Source organism: Polyodon spathula, chromosome 14 (genome assembly GCF_017654505.1).
Source record: "Polyodon spathula isolate WHYD16114869_AA chromosome 14, ASM1765450v1, whole genome shotgun sequence".
Lineage (NCBI taxonomy): Eukaryota > Metazoa > Chordata > Actinopteri > Acipenseriformes > Polyodontidae > Polyodon > Polyodon spathula.
Window position 1 is genome coordinate 12,399,465 of NC_054547.1, and position 18,140 is coordinate 12,417,604.

At 39.6% G+C, this 18,140-nt stretch overlaps 1 protein-coding gene across 7 annotated transcripts in view; it reads right to left on the minus strand.

Moving 5' to 3' along the window:
- Positions 1–7,612: 7,612 nt before the first annotated feature.
- LOC121326742 (calmodulin-regulated spectrin-associated protein 2-like) overlaps positions 7,613–18,140 on the minus strand; it is a 52,917-nt gene continuing 42,389 nt past the window's right edge. For 2 of the 7 annotated variants that reach the window (XM_041270185.1, XM_041270182.1), the window contains 8 exons: positions 15,713–17,849; positions 14,889–15,025; positions 13,703–13,923; positions 12,536–12,632; positions 11,594–11,656; positions 10,892–11,007; positions 10,430–10,548; positions 7,613–9,506 (listed from right to left, as the gene is read on the minus strand). In XM_041270185.1, the coding sequence (XP_041126119.1) occupies positions 9,204–9,506; positions 10,430–10,548; positions 10,892–11,007; positions 11,594–11,656; positions 12,536–12,632; positions 13,703–13,923; positions 14,889–15,025; positions 15,713–17,849 (3,193 nt within the window). In that variant the 3' untranslated portion in view covers positions 7,613–9,203. The remainder of the gene's footprint in view (positions 9,507–10,429; positions 10,549–10,891; positions 11,008–11,593; positions 11,657–12,535; positions 12,633–13,702; positions 13,924–14,888; positions 15,026–15,712; positions 17,850–18,140) is intronic. The other 5 variants (XM_041270189.1, XM_041270188.1, XM_041270184.1 and 2 more) reach the window with 4 other exon arrangements.

Sequence of the window (18,140 nt, forward strand, 5' to 3'; positions counted from 1 at the left end):
GCTCGCTTCGCGTGTCAGTCTGATTCTGTCAAACAAAACAGTTGCACACGCTGCAATGGTGACTGTTATTTTGCACTCACAATTGTTGTTGTGCATATGTGTTTTTCTTTACTGCCTTGCAGTTTAAAGAGAAAAAGTAGCGGTGTGACTCCTCTACCGGGACCCAGCTCTGCTGTCTCCCACTATTGAGTTGAATCTGCCAGCTTGTTTTCAGCTGTACGCGGCGTACTATCGTGGTGACTGTTATTTTACCCTCACAATTGCTATTGTGTGTGTGTGTATATGTGTTTTTTCTTCACTGCCTTGCAGTTTGAAAAGAAAAAGTAGTAGCGGCGTGATTCCTTTGCTTGGTCACCCGCCTGGCATGGGGAATGTGTCACGTTGTTCCTGCATAACACGTTGCATAATGCTCTGCCACGTGGTGTGACTGTGCACAGTTCAGGACCAGGTTATTGATGCCCTGCACCATTCCGAGCTCGCCTCAGAGCCTGAGATTCCAGCGCCCTCGAACTCTGTTGGGCACTGATGGAAAGGGCCGCCAGCTTCTGGAAGGTTCTTCTTGCCAGCTTCTTCTTGCCAGCTTCTGGAAGGCAAGTTCTGAACAGCACAGGTCTGTTTTCAGACCAGCGCAGACTTCGACCTGTTTCAACCAGGGTTCACAGTGCAATTGCTGTTGTGCCAGAAACTACTGGGTCTGATAACCGCAGCATCCTCAGCCACCCAACTGAGGTTACTTCACATGCGCCCGCCTCAAGCTTGGCTTGATGTTTTTCGGCTACACCCCCAGCGCGACAGACACCGTTGGCTGACAGCTTCTCGTCTGTGCTGGATAGCGCTACGCTAGCCCACCTGAGCGAAGGCATAGGGATGGGAGACATCTACAACAGTCAAGTGCTGATGACAGACGCATCCGGTTGGGAGACGGTATAAGCAGGCAGAGGAGTCCGCAGATCCTGGTCAAGCTGCTGGACATCCTTGCACATAAATCCGCTAGAGCTGAGAGCAGTCCACCTCGCTCTACAACATTTCCTCCCTGTGCTCCGTAACAAATATGTCCATGTCCGCACGGACAACATGTCTGGTTGCATACGTGTAAACTACCAGGGAGTTCTTTGGTCCCCAGGGTTACACCGCATAGCTTTTCGGCTGCTGATCTGGGAACAGAGGCACCTTTTGTCCCTCTGGGCTATACATGTCCCGGGAGTGGTGAACTGGGCAGCGGACCTCCTCTCCAGGGAGGGTCCTCACCTGTCAGAATGGCAACTGCACCCTCAAGTGGTGCAGCGCATTTGGGAACACTTCAGGGAAGTCCAGGTTGACCTCTTTGCCAAGGCAGAGACGACCTATTTTCCCCTGCGGTTCTCCCTCTGCAGCTGCGGAGGTCCATTAGGCGTTGACGCCATAGCACACAAATGGCCCAAAGCGCCTTTATCCGCTTTCCCGCCTATAGCGAGAGAGGAAGTAATGGTTCTCCTGGTAGCCTCCAGATGGCCTCTGCCAGCTGCTGCAGGACCAGTCCTGTGAGATCCCGGTGCACATAGATCTCCTCAGTGAGGCGAAAGGCACCCTCTGGCACCCAGAACCGGGCAGACTCCAGCTGTGGACCAGGCCCCTGAGCTGGACCGTCTGTCTGCCCTAGGGCTCTCAGACACAGTAGTTAGTACACTGCAGAACGCTAGGGCTTCTTTCACACAAGCGTTGTACGCCTATAAGTGGAAATATTTTCAAAACTGGTGCATGGCCAGAGGCCATGATCCCATGCATTGCCCTATAGCAGTTATTTTACAGTTTCTGCAAGATCTACTAGAGGTGGGTAAATCCCTCTCTAAGTTGAAAGTGTACCTAGCAGCCATATCTGTATGCCATGTTCCCATAGACTCAGAATCCCCGGTCGCTCATATTCTGGCGACCCGTTTTCTAAAGAGTGCTCGGTTGCTATGACCTCTTATAAAGGCTGTCCTCCCTCAATGGAGTCTAGATGTGGTACTGGAGGCTCTCACAAAGGCCCTGTTTGAGCCGATAGAGACCATAGAGCTGAAATATCTCTCTATGAAGACTGCCTTTCTGTTAGCTATCATCTCTGCTAAGTGGGTCAGTGAGCTACAGGCACTATCTGTGCACAGTTCCTGTATGCGCCTTTGGGACGATGGAAACGGTATCGTTGCGCATGAACCCTGCTTTCCTCCCTAAGGTGATTACAGCTTTTCACTTGAATCAGTCAGTGGAACTAAAGGCTTTCCATTCCCCTCCTTTTGTAGAGGAGGTGGATAGGTGATTAAATTCCCTCTGCCCAGATCGGGCATCGAGATGCTATGTGGATAGAATGAGAGTGCTGCCTCAGTCTGACCAGCTCTTCGTTTGTCATGGTGAACGGACCCGAGGTCAAGCCCTCTGTAAGCAGTGACTGTGCCATTGGATTGTGGACATGGTTTTTGACTGCGTATATTAATGCCGGCTTACCCCCACCTGGTAGGGTGGCTGTGCAATCAACTAGAGGTGTTGCTATGTCATGGACCCTCTTCAGAGGTGCCTTGTTGACAGATATATGTACTGTGGCTAGCTGGACTACTCTGCATGTGTTTACCAGGTTCTACCAACTTAATGTTCCTCTGTGCTTTTAATAGGCACTAGAGTCCTTGAGGTTGGACGCTAACACAACCAACATTAGATGGTCGTAGCGATTTGGCCCTCAGATGTGTCTGCTCATTCTCCCTCATGACAGCTCTGTTGTACTTTCCCAAAAATATGCAGATTGGCGGTCATCTTTGAATTGAAACGGAACGACAGTTTTCCGGATGTAACCACTGTTCCCTGAAATAAGATGACGCCAACCTTGTGAGGTTGCATCACTCACATTCGTGGGTTCAATGGAAAAGAGGCTGAGTGATATAAAATGCTCCATCCATAACCTACAGTTTTATGGCATGTTGAATTTTGATAAAGGGGTTGTGTTAAATGAGGCATTTCTCAATTGTATAAAAAGTGTGTTTTAAAGCATAAAGGTGAATTTAACCCTTGCTCTGCTTGAAAAAAAGATTTAAAAAAACCCCAGGTTAACTCTAAAATAAACGTTGATATTAATCGTTGATTTGGTAATAAAAATTAAAATTGAATACTAGTAGCACACTTAGCACTCTCTCTTAACTTGTTTCCACGGCGCTGTAGCATACATGCCAACAGTCCCTGTATGGTCAGGACAGTCCCGATTTCCTAGCAAATGTCCCACGCCCTGATGCATAGGAGGAAAGTCATAAAAAAAATAGAAAAAAATAACAGTAAAAAATAATTTACTCTGCACAGTAGAGTTAGTGAAAACCACACACTGTGGTCTTTGTGTGGCTGAAACATATGCTGATCACTAACTTATACAAAAGGTAAGGATGCTTCATTGTGTCTATGTTTACTGTCATGATGGTCATGTTGAGTTTTTTTTGGGGGGGGGGTATACGTTTATTATACGATGAGTGTTTTTTGCGTATGACCCGCCCCTCCCCCCAAAGAGATAAGTGTCACTGTTATGAAAGCACGCCATATTGTTTTCATGATTTTTGTAAAAACCCATACCGTGCCCTGGCGTGTCAGCACCATGCTGTGCCAGCACCCTTTCGTACCTGATACTGGCATGGCATGGTAGCTGCTTAGAGCCAGGGGTGTGCGTGCAAGAATGTGTAATGAAACGGAAAAAAAATGTCGCTAAACAAACAAAGAACTCCGTGGGAGGATTGATAAATTAAAATGTTGATAAAAATCATGTTGAGAATATAACATCAAAAAGCAACTGAATAGTGTAGCTAGGAAGATGAAAGTGCCACTTTATCTCACTAGCCTAACAGAATAGAAATGTTTCCTGGTGATGTGCACAAGAAAAAATAAAAGCATTTTGGCCATTCACAAGGCTTATATTGAAATGGAAGTGAGGTAGAGGGGAAGTTACAGATTTGCAGCAGCTGAAAATCAGCGATTATTTGTAGATTTGCTTGTTTTAATAATAGCAGAAAAGTTTGCTATCACGCAATACTGTCCGCGAGACTGCTGCCTTCTATGTGAATAGTGCATTGATTTTTGTTCATGAAGTTCAATAGTTCCATAAATATGATCATTAATTAAATTTAATGTAAACAAAACGTTATTGTCATTTATGCAAAACCAATGTGAATTTACAATATAATGTACATTTTCTATAGCGAGCTTTACATTGTCTAAGTGTTTGTAATATAAAAAAAAAAAAAAACATTGCTTAAAAAACAACAAAAAACACACCCAACGTGGCTGTGATACCATGGTTACCATTGTACATATTGCGTCATTTCTATTATCTTCGTGGGAACAACTTGGCATGCTTTTTAAGTACCGTGCTGACAAGGTATGGATATAGTAATCGTGGAAACAAGGTCTCTATCTCACACCCACATTATATATAATAATAAAAAGTTGAGTTGTACTAATAGCTCCTACTAAACAAATTTCAGCTCCAATGTGTAGTTGTCAGGGAACCAAAGCTGGTTAGATATTTTGATTTATCAATAACACCCCTAAAGTGAAGGTATTTTCAACACTGACTTACAAAGTAAAACTATTTTTAACCATGGGACACACCTAAAAAGGAGAGGGCAAAAGAACAGGTCAAATATTGGAACCACAACGACCGAGTCACCCAACTCATGGCCACACACACACACTGTCAATTATTTTAAAAAAAAAAAGTTGACATTTACAGGGTCTGATATTAAAACGTTTCTAGAACAAACACTGGAAACTGCTATTTGCAAAATCTGTAAATTACACCACGATGTTGCCATGTTTATATATTACTATCAAAAAACCCACAACAACAACTTTAGATCATTTTAAATGTGTCTGTAAATGTACTGATCATATGGTTTTCTGTATATCTGTGAATAAATAGGTCATTTAAAAAAAAAAAAAAAAATTACAGTAAAGTTATACTATGTGTGTTTAGTTTCTGAGACCCTTTAGAGAAAATATATTGTAAATCCAGTCTAGACAGGTGATATTTAAAAATAAAATATAAAAAACCACTACAAACCCAAGCAATTATACATCTTCCTGTCTGTGCAAGGAGCATTATGTGTAAATAACTGCTTAATAACCAGCACCCTGGCTTCCATCTTTAACGCAGATTATTCTCAATGTAAATAGTAATACGATAGCACAGCAGTTACCAGCAGCAGAGTGCTCTGCAAAAAGCCAGTGGCTTATCAATGAAATTATTCACCTCATTCATATTTATTTCTATACTGTTCAATGCACCCCAACTGAATGCAAGCCATTGTGTTTATGTGTAAAAGTGGCCAGATAAAGTCGACAACATCCTATGGAGAGGAGATTTTGGAGTGTGACACGGAGGTGTTTTTTTTTTTTTTTTTTTTTTTTTTTACATTCACTGATTAGGTGCCATCTAGTGGTGAATGTGCAGAATACGCTGCATCAAGCAAATGGTGTTTTTGTAATTATAGCGGAACTTCCAAACAAGTCTGATGTTTAGTTTGCAAGCGTACAAGAGCGAAGATAAAGGACAGTCCTTAATAATACAGATGTAACCAATTACACAAGAGGTAGCAACAATGTTGAGATTGCCACGAGGTTTGGGGAGTTTACAGTATGTGGTTTATGTTTTACCCCATGAAGGACTATTAGTTCTCTGTCCAAGTTAAAAAGAGCTAGGCAGATATGACTTATAGGTAGGGAATGCCTGGGTTAGGTGGGTTGAAAATGTAATTAACAAGAAATCTTTAAAAAATGTGAGACTTTTAATAAAAACAAAATAAACCTTCACATAGCAGGCTCGTTGCTGGAGTTGGAACATTTTAACAGGTAGGCAACAACCAAGAACCTTTATTGAGGCCATGCTTCAATTTATTTGATGCAAAATGAAAAAACAAAAAACAAAAACTACATGTTACTTTAGCAATATTTGACAATATACGACAGCACAGCGTCTGGAAATGGAAGCAATGCTCCACAAAGGTGGACAGATTAGCACACCACACACTGTACAATAAATCATCAGTGCCCATTTATAATTACATTGTTATTTGTTTTGGCTTTAAAACAGCCAAATAAAACAACTATACAGCACATGTTGTCCTCAAGTAAAACCTCTGACAAAGGAAAACCCAAAAGGTTTCAGTAACCAAAACAACTGCTGACACTTGTAGATTTTTTTTTGTCCCAGAAACTCGCACAACTGTTTGTTTGGCAATTCCACAAATATACCCCAAATGAAAGCACCAGTGTTAGAGACAGACATTCAAATCTGCCACCTGTATAAGGTTTCCTGGTAACCTGCAAAACTAAATACCATTACATGTTATTATAAAACTAGCAGGCTTTTTAAAAAAAAGAAAATAATGTTCACTTGTTTATAACCTATCATAACATTTCTCTACTAATACATATCAGAACTAAACAGACACATTCTACCTTTAGATACTGTAAGCGGGGGGGGTGGGGGGGTGGAATGTAACTAACTTAGATTTATAAAAAAAAAAATGATAGAAAGAAAGAAATAAAAGAACAGAGTTTAAAGTGGTCAGACCCTGAAGCGTATTACTTCAGTGTAGAGTAAAAGTTCATGGCACTTTTTAGATGACACTTTTGTATGTGCAGTTATTAAAGGAATCCTTCCATAAAATGCTCAATCATAACTTGAAGATAAAACTACAAAACTGTAAGAAAATACGTCAAGTAGACAAACACAAATGTATGTCTGCATGACTTCGATTCCTATAGCATTACCTTAAAAGGAAATGTGATGTTATGTTAAATGTCACATCTTTTAAGATTTTTATATATATATATATATATATATATATATATATATATATATATATATATATATATATATATATATATATATATATAATATCATAATCAGAACTTTGAAGTGAGTTTTGCTATACTGAATATAAGAAAATCTATTTGGTATAGGTGGGACACACACACACACACACATATCAGATAAGGAGTGCCATGAAATCTTAATCCATAGTCACTGCATTACAATTGACCACATTTAAAGAAGCTGGTTTTTACTTAAACTGCAGACTGCGTTTAAAGGTTGCAATCTGTATTTTATATCTCCAAATTAAAAACAACATGCTAATTATAAATATGAAGTTATTCCTATACACCCGTCTTAGTTATCATTTAACTGTATTTGATAAGATAGTCTTCAGCTCTGTGTTTATCATAGACATTTTCAAACCTTATTTGAAGCTGTGGATTCAGATCTACTCCATGATACCAGTGAAATCCCTACACATGCCAACAATGTTCATATGCTTTTAGTCCCTCATAGTTTTATACACACATATTTATACATCTCAAATGTTGTGAATTACATATCTTATTCTTATACATGCATATAATATGGATAAGCCAATGATATATATGTTTTGAACCATATCTCAAATGTTTAGATGGTAATGGATTTTATACAATTTTGACAAATATAAAGAAAACCTAAGTTACATTTAAATATTAACAAAAAATGAGAACAATGTAATAAAACCTGGAGAAACCTCAAATCCCAATTCAAGACAACCAATAATATAAGCAATAAAAAGAAAAGTAAATAAAACACCACTACTTTTGCAGATTCTCGATAGACATTTACTGGTGGAATATGGACACCTCCATCCCACTAACACAACATAGCAAGAACAACATATCATTCCCTTAGTATTTATCTGACTGACAACATACACATGGAAATACATACCGGTATATCATTTTAAAAGTATGAAAATATAAGACAGGGAGGCCTGTGACCTGCAATCTATCAAAACTGTATCAGGCATTTCTTGTTTTGTTTTAATCCCATTTACTCAGCCAGCTCCCATCCATGGGGGAAATAAAATAAAAAAACAGGGATTATCTTTAGTAATAACATGCTTAATATGCACATAATATGTATACATAAACCTTAAAAAATAAATGTGGCAGTAAAGTTTGGCTAGATCATTTTACATGGATAAAAATTTCCATGAAAACATAATATGACCTACTAAGACATGTAGCTAATAAAGCAATCACTATGGCTGTGGGATACATGACTGGAGTTTCAGTATTAGTGAATTCCCTTGGTTTTTAAACTGGTATTTACAACTCTAAACTACAGTTTAACCCTCCTGGAACCACTCATTCGCTCAGAACAGCCAAGTCTGGCCAACTAGTCCCACTGAATGTGAAAATCTTAAAATGCCAAATATAATATCTGTAAACCGACATGACAAACGTTTTTCTGTATTTACAGGTATGTGGTCTTTAGTGTTAATGTAATAGACATTTGAATGAACTGATTTGGGGTGGGGGGTGCAGGGGTGCGGTGTGAATACACTGAGTGATAATAATGAATCCTGTTAACGATGGACGCTATAGGTTCATTACATTACTTGCTTGGAGTACCAACAAAAGGCTATTTATGCTATAGCTAGAGCTGAGAAGCCAAATGCAAAACATAAATATGTAATGAAACACATTAGTTAGCCTGTCTACTTTATTTTGTTTCCTTAAACATTATATTGTGTAAACTTGGCGTTAAATACATTTCTAAAGATACATCAGGTTTTTTGTCAGTTTTGCCATTTGCTATATGCCATTTAATACTTCTGTAGTGACGTCCTTTGAATCTACAGTACAACATGATACACTTTGTAAAGGTACATAGTACTTTAAGACCTACCCTGATACCTTCATGTTTTCTTACTCAACTCTTAAGCCCAACCATATTTCCCTTTCTAACGAGCGTCACTTGCATACAAAACCTCTCATGAAATAACACCCTCACAAACATCGCATGGCAGTCACATACAAAATAAAAAAAGCATAAGGCCACAAATCTTAACAGATATGACTATTCAATCTATACAGATGAATGGCATTCAGTGCACCAAATTAAAACATATCTTTCGATTAGTACACACAAAACCACACACATGTGCTTCAACAAAATTACCTAATATTCAATGATCTCTTGTACTAAACACTTAGTGATATCCATTTAATACTTTTAAATAGTGTTTTACATTCCAGTTGTGCATAACAACTCTGTGTCCAGTTTAAAAAAAAAAAAAGGATAGTGTTATTGTCCATCGGCAGCTAAAAAAAAAAAAAACCTTTTCCTAATGGTAAAGTGAAGTGCAATGTTTTCTTTAAAAAAATTCCAAAAAACAGATCCACTATGACTTGGAAGGCAGTACTTTTTTGGGCGTCACTGGCCTCTTTGCCCACAAGTGGCAGTAAATGGTAATTGCATCAACGCTGGCAGACATGGTTTTGGCGGGAATGTGGCTGAACTGTTTCTTGTCAGAGTTGTATTTGTAAAGCCCCTCTATCATCTTCCTGGAGATAGACTTGGGCCCAACACCGGCCAGCTTGTTGATCACCTCCATTTCAGGACAGTACGTGTACACCGACCTGAACTGGCAGCCAGCGTCCCGGAGCAACACCAAAAAGTTACTGGCCTCTGATTTCTCCATTTCCTGTGCAAAGAAAAAAAAAAGTGTATTTTAGATTTGTATCTCCAAAATCAAACAATGTTTAAATAATATTTTTTTTTCCTTTTTTAGGTAATGCAGGGATATAAGCCTCATGCTGTGTAGCGGTTTCACCTACTCTAGGTTTTAATATTTAATTAGCCCCAGTGTATAGGTAACAAGCTCAGGTGTGTCTTATTAAACTCATAGTAAAACCAGGAATGGAATGGGAGCCTTATTTCCATCTCTGTAATGTCTGGATTTGGGTCACTATCTAACTTCAATTGGTTGTACTTGCTTCACTGAGTTTGCTTTCCATATAACTGTCCAAATGTTATTTGCTTCGCGTCAATAAAACATGCATCTTTTTTTGATAAGGTGAAGTTTTTTTTTTTTTTTTAAAGTTCCCATACAGCGTTTTCTCCTGTTTGTAGCTGCAAGTGACCAGTGATCCTTCTCTGTTAATCATAAGTGGAATACATGCCATATGTGATTGAAATCTCACAGGAATAGAGGCATGAACACATGACAGAATATAATTTTCACTAACTCGTAATAGTGCATGAACTCTCCGTTAATCATAAGTGTATATATGCTATATTATAAGATATATAGTATAAATAAGGCCATATGTATTATATATATATATATATCTATATATATATATATATATATATATATATATATACATTATTATATTCCATTTATTCCGTAAAATAAGGCGTACCTAAGGAATAGTGCAAATTGCATTCAATACATACAGTTTGAGATTTTAGCACCCAGCATGTTGTCTGATAAAAGCAGACAAATACTAATTCTCATATAGGTTTTGTACACTTCGATAAGGGATTACTTAAGCATGAATACACTCTATAGTACAAACAACAGTATTGTGCGACTACCTTTTACTGGGTATTGCATTACCTTACCTCTAATATTTTATTCTTCTGACCTTCGTTTACCCTGCCAGCCAGGCAACAATGAGCTAAAGCATTCTGGATTATGTGTTTATTAGACTTTGCACTTGGTTCCTTATACAGCTTTGGTCCTATGTACAGAGCAGAGGAAAACAATTTAACACACACGTCAGGTTATATTTATTTAAGAGTGAACACTATTTCATTAGGTTTACCAGTATACCTTGATATATCATTCCACAAATTAAAGTTATAATCATCTGTTTTAAACTCTATTGAAGTGGTTTTGCCATGACCAGCTTGTGTTTTAAAGTTTAGAGATCAGCACTGAATCAACTCATGTCAGAAATTATTGCACTTAAAACAGAATACCTTGTATAACAATTTTTTTTATCATAAACTAAATATATTCCACACAAACAACATGCTGACAAAAATTTACAGACTCTGAGCGCATGATTAAACAGAAGCTACCTGTGTACTCTGTATTTGATGCCACTGAAGAGGTTGTTGAGCCATTATCCCAGTCCTTCTCCTCATTGCGACTGGACGATCGACAAGGAGACAAAAGCCCATCTGCAGACTCAGGTCTGGAAGAGACATACCAATAATGATTCTTCACTCAACACTATCACTTATATATGGAGGGCCGTTATGGAGGGTGTCGGGTGTGGGGTGGGTGACTCCTGTAAATCACAAATTAAAGTGGTCCTGGACAAGGCACCAGTGAAACCTTTTCCATTGGATAAAGGGTTCAGAATACCTGGTAGTCTGCAGTTTTATCTACCAAGTGTTGTTCTAGTTCATGCGAGGTTAGCTACCTATGATGAACAGCCATCTTACATTATAGAAGAGAGAAAAAGATGGGTAAAATGGATATGGTTGTTGAGGTTTCTTGGAGAGAACCTTAGGTACATAAAAAATTCCCTTACCTTAAAAGAGGAACACACTTCCTTCACTATAATAATACTACCCAGATTCCAACTATCAGTTTATTACATAATTCACAAGTTCCGTGTCTGGGTGAGGCCTGCAACACTGTACTGGGTGTGTTATTCTGTAAGGGCACAGAGACCCACCTGATTCTTATTAATGGTGTTACATCATGACCTGCTCTTTCCAATAAGAAGGAACAGGGATGGTGGAGTGACTTATTTCATATCAAAGGGGACTGACCTTGTCTTGTTCAGTTTAGTTGATTTCATTAAGTAGTAAAGCTTTCCAGAGGCTATGCTACTGCTGCGGATAATTCCAGAGAAGGGGAGACACAGAGAAAAAGAAGGACGAAGGATAAAGAACAGGGTTAGGGTGCTTTTGAGGAGGCACACACTTTGAGAAAGAAAAGGATGATTTTTTTTAATGCTCATGCAACTCATGGATAGGACAATTTTAACAGACCACTTTGCTGATTTCAGAATATAAAGCCACAAAATGCTTTACTTTTAAAAGGGGCTCTCAGTCATTTTAACTATGCATGTAGTGTAAGTTTAGTAGAGCAATTCATTTTAAAATGTTTCTTAAACTATTATATTCATTGAATAAAAACAAGTTTCGAATGTTGGGGTTTATTTTTAACTGAAATATCCAGACTTTCCTTTCAGCTTGGTATATTAATAGGTTTCAGCTAGTCATGCATTTATGAAGGAAAAGCTGTTTGTGACATAAATGCATTCAACCTGCTCCTAGACAGTAACATTTGCTTTCCACAAATCTGTACTGTTTTAAGGCAGGTATTTGATTTTCCAAATTATCTTCTATTTTTTTATTTAAGTTTTTCAATTAATCACAACATACTTTCAAGTACTAGATTGTTGTTAAATAAGCATTAGAGGAAGAAAAGGTATTATTAGTGGTGCAGATCACTACACATCATGCCTGTCTGTGGATCAAGGGGGCTGCAGGATGTTTTCATGCACATGGATATCCATACCATAACCCAGCTGTGCATGTGGGGCTGGTAGAAGGTACTAAAGAAGTCCTGTTTAAAACTGGGTATCCAGTTCCTGGGTAAGTCCTGTTTAAAACTGGGTATCCTAGTCCGATCCTAGGAGAAAGGTCCCAGTGCTTGGCCAAAGGGACCCCTAATATAAACAGTAGTGAATGAAAAAGAAAACTTACCTGGGACTTCTCTTGCCTGACAGCATGCTCTCATTGTCTGCTAGGTTTAGGGAGGCCAGTGAAAGGCTAGACACTGAAAAAACACGAGGTCGGGAACCTAGATTAGGAAAGAAATTTAGCAGAAAAAAAAATAAATCAAAATCATAATTTAAAAAAGAATATAAAAAATACGCAACAAGTCTGTTCATAATTCTTTACACCCACCTATACAATTGATTTGGGGTATTGTGTTCTGTTTTCAACTGTTGTATATATGCATGCATACATCTGTAGCTTTATAACATTAGGCATAGTATTCAGTTTAAATAAGGAAGAAAATATATTTTAATTTGCAAGAACACCATTTTGCTGCTGGACACAAACACGAATAGTTTTCTGATGACCATCAAAATGTTATAGAAACAGAAAAAATTGAAAAACATATTGGTCTGTACCCTTTGGGTCATACTTTAATCGATCTTCTAATATGATGATACACACTGGGCTTTTACACTATTATTATTGATTCTGGAAATCCAGTCACCACTACTTAAATCCAAATCAATGTGTCTAATTAAATTGACCAAATAACTAAAAGCGTTCAACCTGTCACCATTCCAAATGAATAATAAAGCAACTAAAAACAGAACTACACATTCTATGATTGTATTTAATGTACATTCCACAGGAAGCACAGGAACCTTTGCCAGCCAGAAAATATAAAAAAAAAAAACCCACAAATGATGAAAATATCAAATGAAAGCTTTAAAATGATTTTGCAAATATATATATATATATATATTTTTAATTCAGTCAAAGCTTTGAAGGAGCTCCCAAAGCTTAAACGAATGTTAGATCAATATCTGTAAGGTTAACTTCCAAAGCAGAGTAGTTCATGAGAAGTTTGTGAAGTATTTTTATAGACTGAGATGAAGGTTTACTGCAGGTTTAGAAATGCAGAGCTGATCAGCTTTATGCATGAACGCATACATGGAAATGCCTAAGACACATTTTTACAAGGATTGGGAATCTGAAAGGTAGATACTTTCCTTTGATTTATCAAGAACTGATCAAAACACAGCTAGTTAGTGATGTGAGTGGTGCTGCAGTTTTTGGAAGGTAGCACAAAGCAGGGTGATACCTTTAGCACAGAACAGACTCCTTACAGAGCGTGGCCACATGTGTTACCTGCTGTAGCTCTAACGGGGGTTCTGGGCGACTCCATTATATCTCTATGTACAGACTTTGGACGCTGCCTCTTCTGCTTGGCGCTCGCAGGCCGAGGTTTTATCATCGTGTCCATGTCCTCTATCAGTTTGAGCTGCTTCCTCCGCAGAAACTCCTGCTTGATGTACTCTCGCCGCGCCTTCTCATCCTCTTTCTTCTGACGCTCTTCTTCCACTTTAATCCTGGAAAATGATGGAAGTTTGTGCTTTAACACGAAAGCTGGTTTTACCACACTGGGCCAGGTCAGTACTGGGATGGGTGACCCACTCCACAAGATACACTCTGTGCTGCAGTGTATGAAGTCGTGTATGCGACTCATTGGGGACGGACGAACGGACAGACTTGCCTTTGGGCTAGAACTTAATCTCAACATGGTTTTTCTGTAGAGGTGGCCACTGTGGTGTAGAAGGCATTAAATTAGTAGTGGGGGTTACAAAAAATATAGTTACACATCCTCATGTGTTGCTACAACTGTTTAAACAATGTACCTGTCATTTTTCTTTTCATTGTTAACATCCTGACAACTTTTTACACTTATAACTTTAAAGTCTGTTTCAAAGCTCTTTTCAAAGTGGCTGCTTTCGTGCACCAATAGTGTAAGGACTACTGCCCACATTATGAAACGGGCAGCACAGCAATAACGATCCATGATGTGGTATGGAACAGAAAAGCAAGAGCACTTTTTTTTTTTTTTTTTTTTTTTTTAAATGCATCGCTCTTCCTGCAGTGACTTAGAAGACAGATCTCAAACCCCAGTGCACTAGAGCGGATATTTTGAAAAAAAAAACTTTGAAAAAGAATTTAAAGTTATAAGTGTAAAAAGTTGTCAGGATGTTAATGAAAAGAAATGACAGGTACATTATTTAAACAGTTGTAGCAACACGCAGGGACGTGCAACGCTATATTTTTCAGAATCCTGCTACTTGCTCTTTAAAGCCATTGTCTGAATTCCAATAAACAATTCAAATGAAAACTGGTTTGGCTAAATCTCTCTGGCCTGGCACATTTCAGTCCCCTATACTAAAACCACACTGGGGCATTGTTTGAGTTCTACCTCGTGAAACCTGCCTGGCTCCTGTAGACTTGTGCTGTCTTGACACAGTCCAGCTTGGCGTTTGTGTTCCAAAAGAATGAGCAGATGACCTACCTGGCCTCCTCTTTCTTCTGCTCCAGTTCCACATCCAGCTGCTGCTTTCGCTGCTGGTTCTCCCTCTCCCTCTGCTGTCGTTTCTCCAGGAGGGCAGCTCGTTTCATCGCCATATCGTCTTCTCCTTTCTGGTCATCCTGTCCAAACACAACGAATAGCTGTCAGTAATTCCAACTCAGTAAGATACATATCTAGTATACAACAAGACCATCAAAACATTTTCTGATTATGGTATGGATTATCTTTAAAAAAAAAAAAAAAAAAAAATCTGGCTTTGAACAAAGTAGACCTGTAAACAACAGCAATAACAATAATTACATGTTCCCCAAATTCTTGTTTTTGGAGTTTGTTTACTCTGGCTTATCTATTGCTCTAAAGTGACATGCACAAAATTTTATTTCAGTTATTCAACAGCCGCAGCTTTCTTGACCTAAATCTTATTAAATCACTCTCATCTCTCACCAAGAATACCCAGTCTTTAGTCTTAGTAGAGTGCTTCCATGACTTTGACCTCCATGTATATTAATCATTATTTTATTACCAATAATTTAAAATTTGAAGATATTGATTGCAAAGGCCCAATGTGGGGAAAATTCTTTGTCATGTCATTAAGCCAGCCTAATATTACACACCAATTGAATTCAATGCAATATGGGAAATGCTATGTGATTATTTTAGATAGTCCATGCTGTATGCTGATGCATCTAATTAAGTCATGTAAATGTAATATAAGGATACTCTATGTTTAAATATGCATATGAATCTTGATGGTATCAGTAAATTACTCACAGAAAAGCAAGATTCAGTAGTAATTTATTGCTTACTTTAAAAAAGAATCCACAGCACATCTTCTGATCATCATAATAAATGTCTCCGGCCCTTTCTCCCTCACCGGCTTCCTCTAGCACCTGTCCCTCTAGCGGCTTCAGCACAGAGAGAGGAACCTCAATCAAGCTCACAGTCTTGGTGTTCTGTCCTATAGGTTCCCTTGGGTTTTCAGTGTTGGGGGTAAGAATAAAGGTCTCTTTAACAGGCTGGGATAACACTTCTGAAACTGTCGATTCTAGGGGCTTAACCTGCTCCTTCTCCTTTTCCTCCCTCTCTTCCTTGGCTGGGAGCTGCTCATGTGCCTCCCCCATTTCTGAACTTTGCTCTGTCGCAGAGTCTGCTGGTTTAGGTTCCTGGACAGAATACTGGTCTCTCGACTCGGATTCACTGTTGGGCGCATGGTCATCTCCGAAGTGCACAAACGACTTGGTCTGGACCTGGCTGGGAGAAAACCTCCGGAGGCGGGGGAGACTGTCTACTGACTGGGGACTGGTCAAGACACGGTTGAAAGGGGTGATTTTTAACTCGGTTGGTCTTTGAGTCCTTGGGGTTTTGGAGTGAAAAGACGCCGACTTTCTCGTTATGGGCTGAGGGGATCGGTGAGAAGTCCTTGGGGATTCTCCTGCCGATGACAAGACCGGTGACAAAGAACCAGTCGAGCGTGAAGTAGAGCGGAGCTCCCGCACCTGCTTCTGAGGAGATGGCTGTGAAGGAGAGATTCCCCAAACTTGCTGCTCCCGCATCCGCATTATGATGTCTTGTTGCTGTGCTATGCGCTGCATCTCCTGCTGCAGGAAGTTCAGAGAAGAGTTCAGCTTCTCAATGGACTTGGTGTACTCTACAAGGTCTACCTCTCCTATAGACTCATCAGTGGGCGATTTCAGCCATCTGCTCTGAGCTGGGTCCATGTTGTCTTCAGATAATGTGTCCTCAGTTTTGCATTTCCCAGGTTTTAGGGTATTATCCTCTGACATCTTGGAAGGCTGGCTGTCAGCTGGTAGCTTTTCATCCTCTGAACCAGTAAATTCATCCCTAAGTGGCGATGTGCCGTCCCCTTTCTTCTTTACAACAGTCAGGAATGCTGTTCTCCCCATTCTCTGCCGGTGTCTTGTAAACGCTGCTTCTACCTTCTTCTTCTGGGCTTCAATCGCTCTCCTCTTCTCCTCCAACTTCATCTTGAGATGAACCATTTCCGAAGCCAGGAGCTGTGTGGGATCTCTCCCCTGCCTGACCAGGCTCTCCTCCGGTGTTTGAGCCCATGCCCCTATGTGCGGGATGTTTAGCTCTGAACTCTCTGGAGTTGTCTTTTGGGAGCTGCTTCCACTGCTCCTGCCATCAGCATGGTTAATTTTCCTCAACTTTTGTTCTGCAAAACTGGTCATCTTAACTCCAGAGCTAGAAGACTGCTCACTGCTCCCAGTCTGGGACTTGGCACTTACTGAGCTTGGGCATGGGCTTGTGATGTCTCTGGGATTGCTTACTTTTAATTCACAGTCGTGGTCCATGTCAGAGTCCATGCTCACTGTGTAGTCTCTTAAAGAAGAGTCCTCGTCTATCGTTTCCTGAATGTCTTCCGTCTGAACATGAATCCCAGTGTCCACCTCAGTAGTATCAGGGCTCATAGCCCCCTTTGTCTCTGCAATAGAGTCCAAGCACGGTTCATCTGTGTTAAATTTGGAATTAAAATCCCCTAAATCCTGACTATGGAGGAAAAATCCATTGTTGACCTTATTGGACTGAAGGACACTATGCGGTTTGTCTGAATCGTGGATTATTTGCAAAGCTTCTTCAATACTTGGTGTCCCAGCGGGACTGCCATACTCGTCCAGCACTGAACCATTCGAAAGTTTATACTGTTTCCTTGAATCAGCTCTTCCTGCATGGTTTTCGTAGAGTTCTGTATCAGTTTGGTCCTCGGGGTACATTTCCTCTTCAATGCCTTCTGTTTCGCTCTGTCCGTTCATGGGCTGGAAGGAGAGGTTTCTCTTTATGTTTCTGGGGTGTTGATTGAGTTTAAATCCTAGACCTTCATTGCTGATTGATCTGGTCATCCCACGGCTCGGAGGGGTAGAGGTCTGCACAGTGTTCTCTTTATCAAAAGGGATGTCAAAGGATACTCCATGGACTGATGACCTGGGCAGGAAATAGAAATCATGAAACATTTTAAATGGATACCTTGGTTAATATATTCATCAGGAACAACATATGTTCAGTACCTATTAGAGTAAGTACCATCATTCAAAGATTGTGCACAACTCCAAACAATTAAGAGATATTCAGAGATGTGTACAGTACGTGTTTTAAATCTCCAAATCCTGTATTGAATGAATGCTAAAACCCCTCTACCACATAAAAAAATGTCCTAGGCTTTATTTCAATACAGCACTTGGGGATTTACAATGCACTTGTTATTTTAAGACTGGG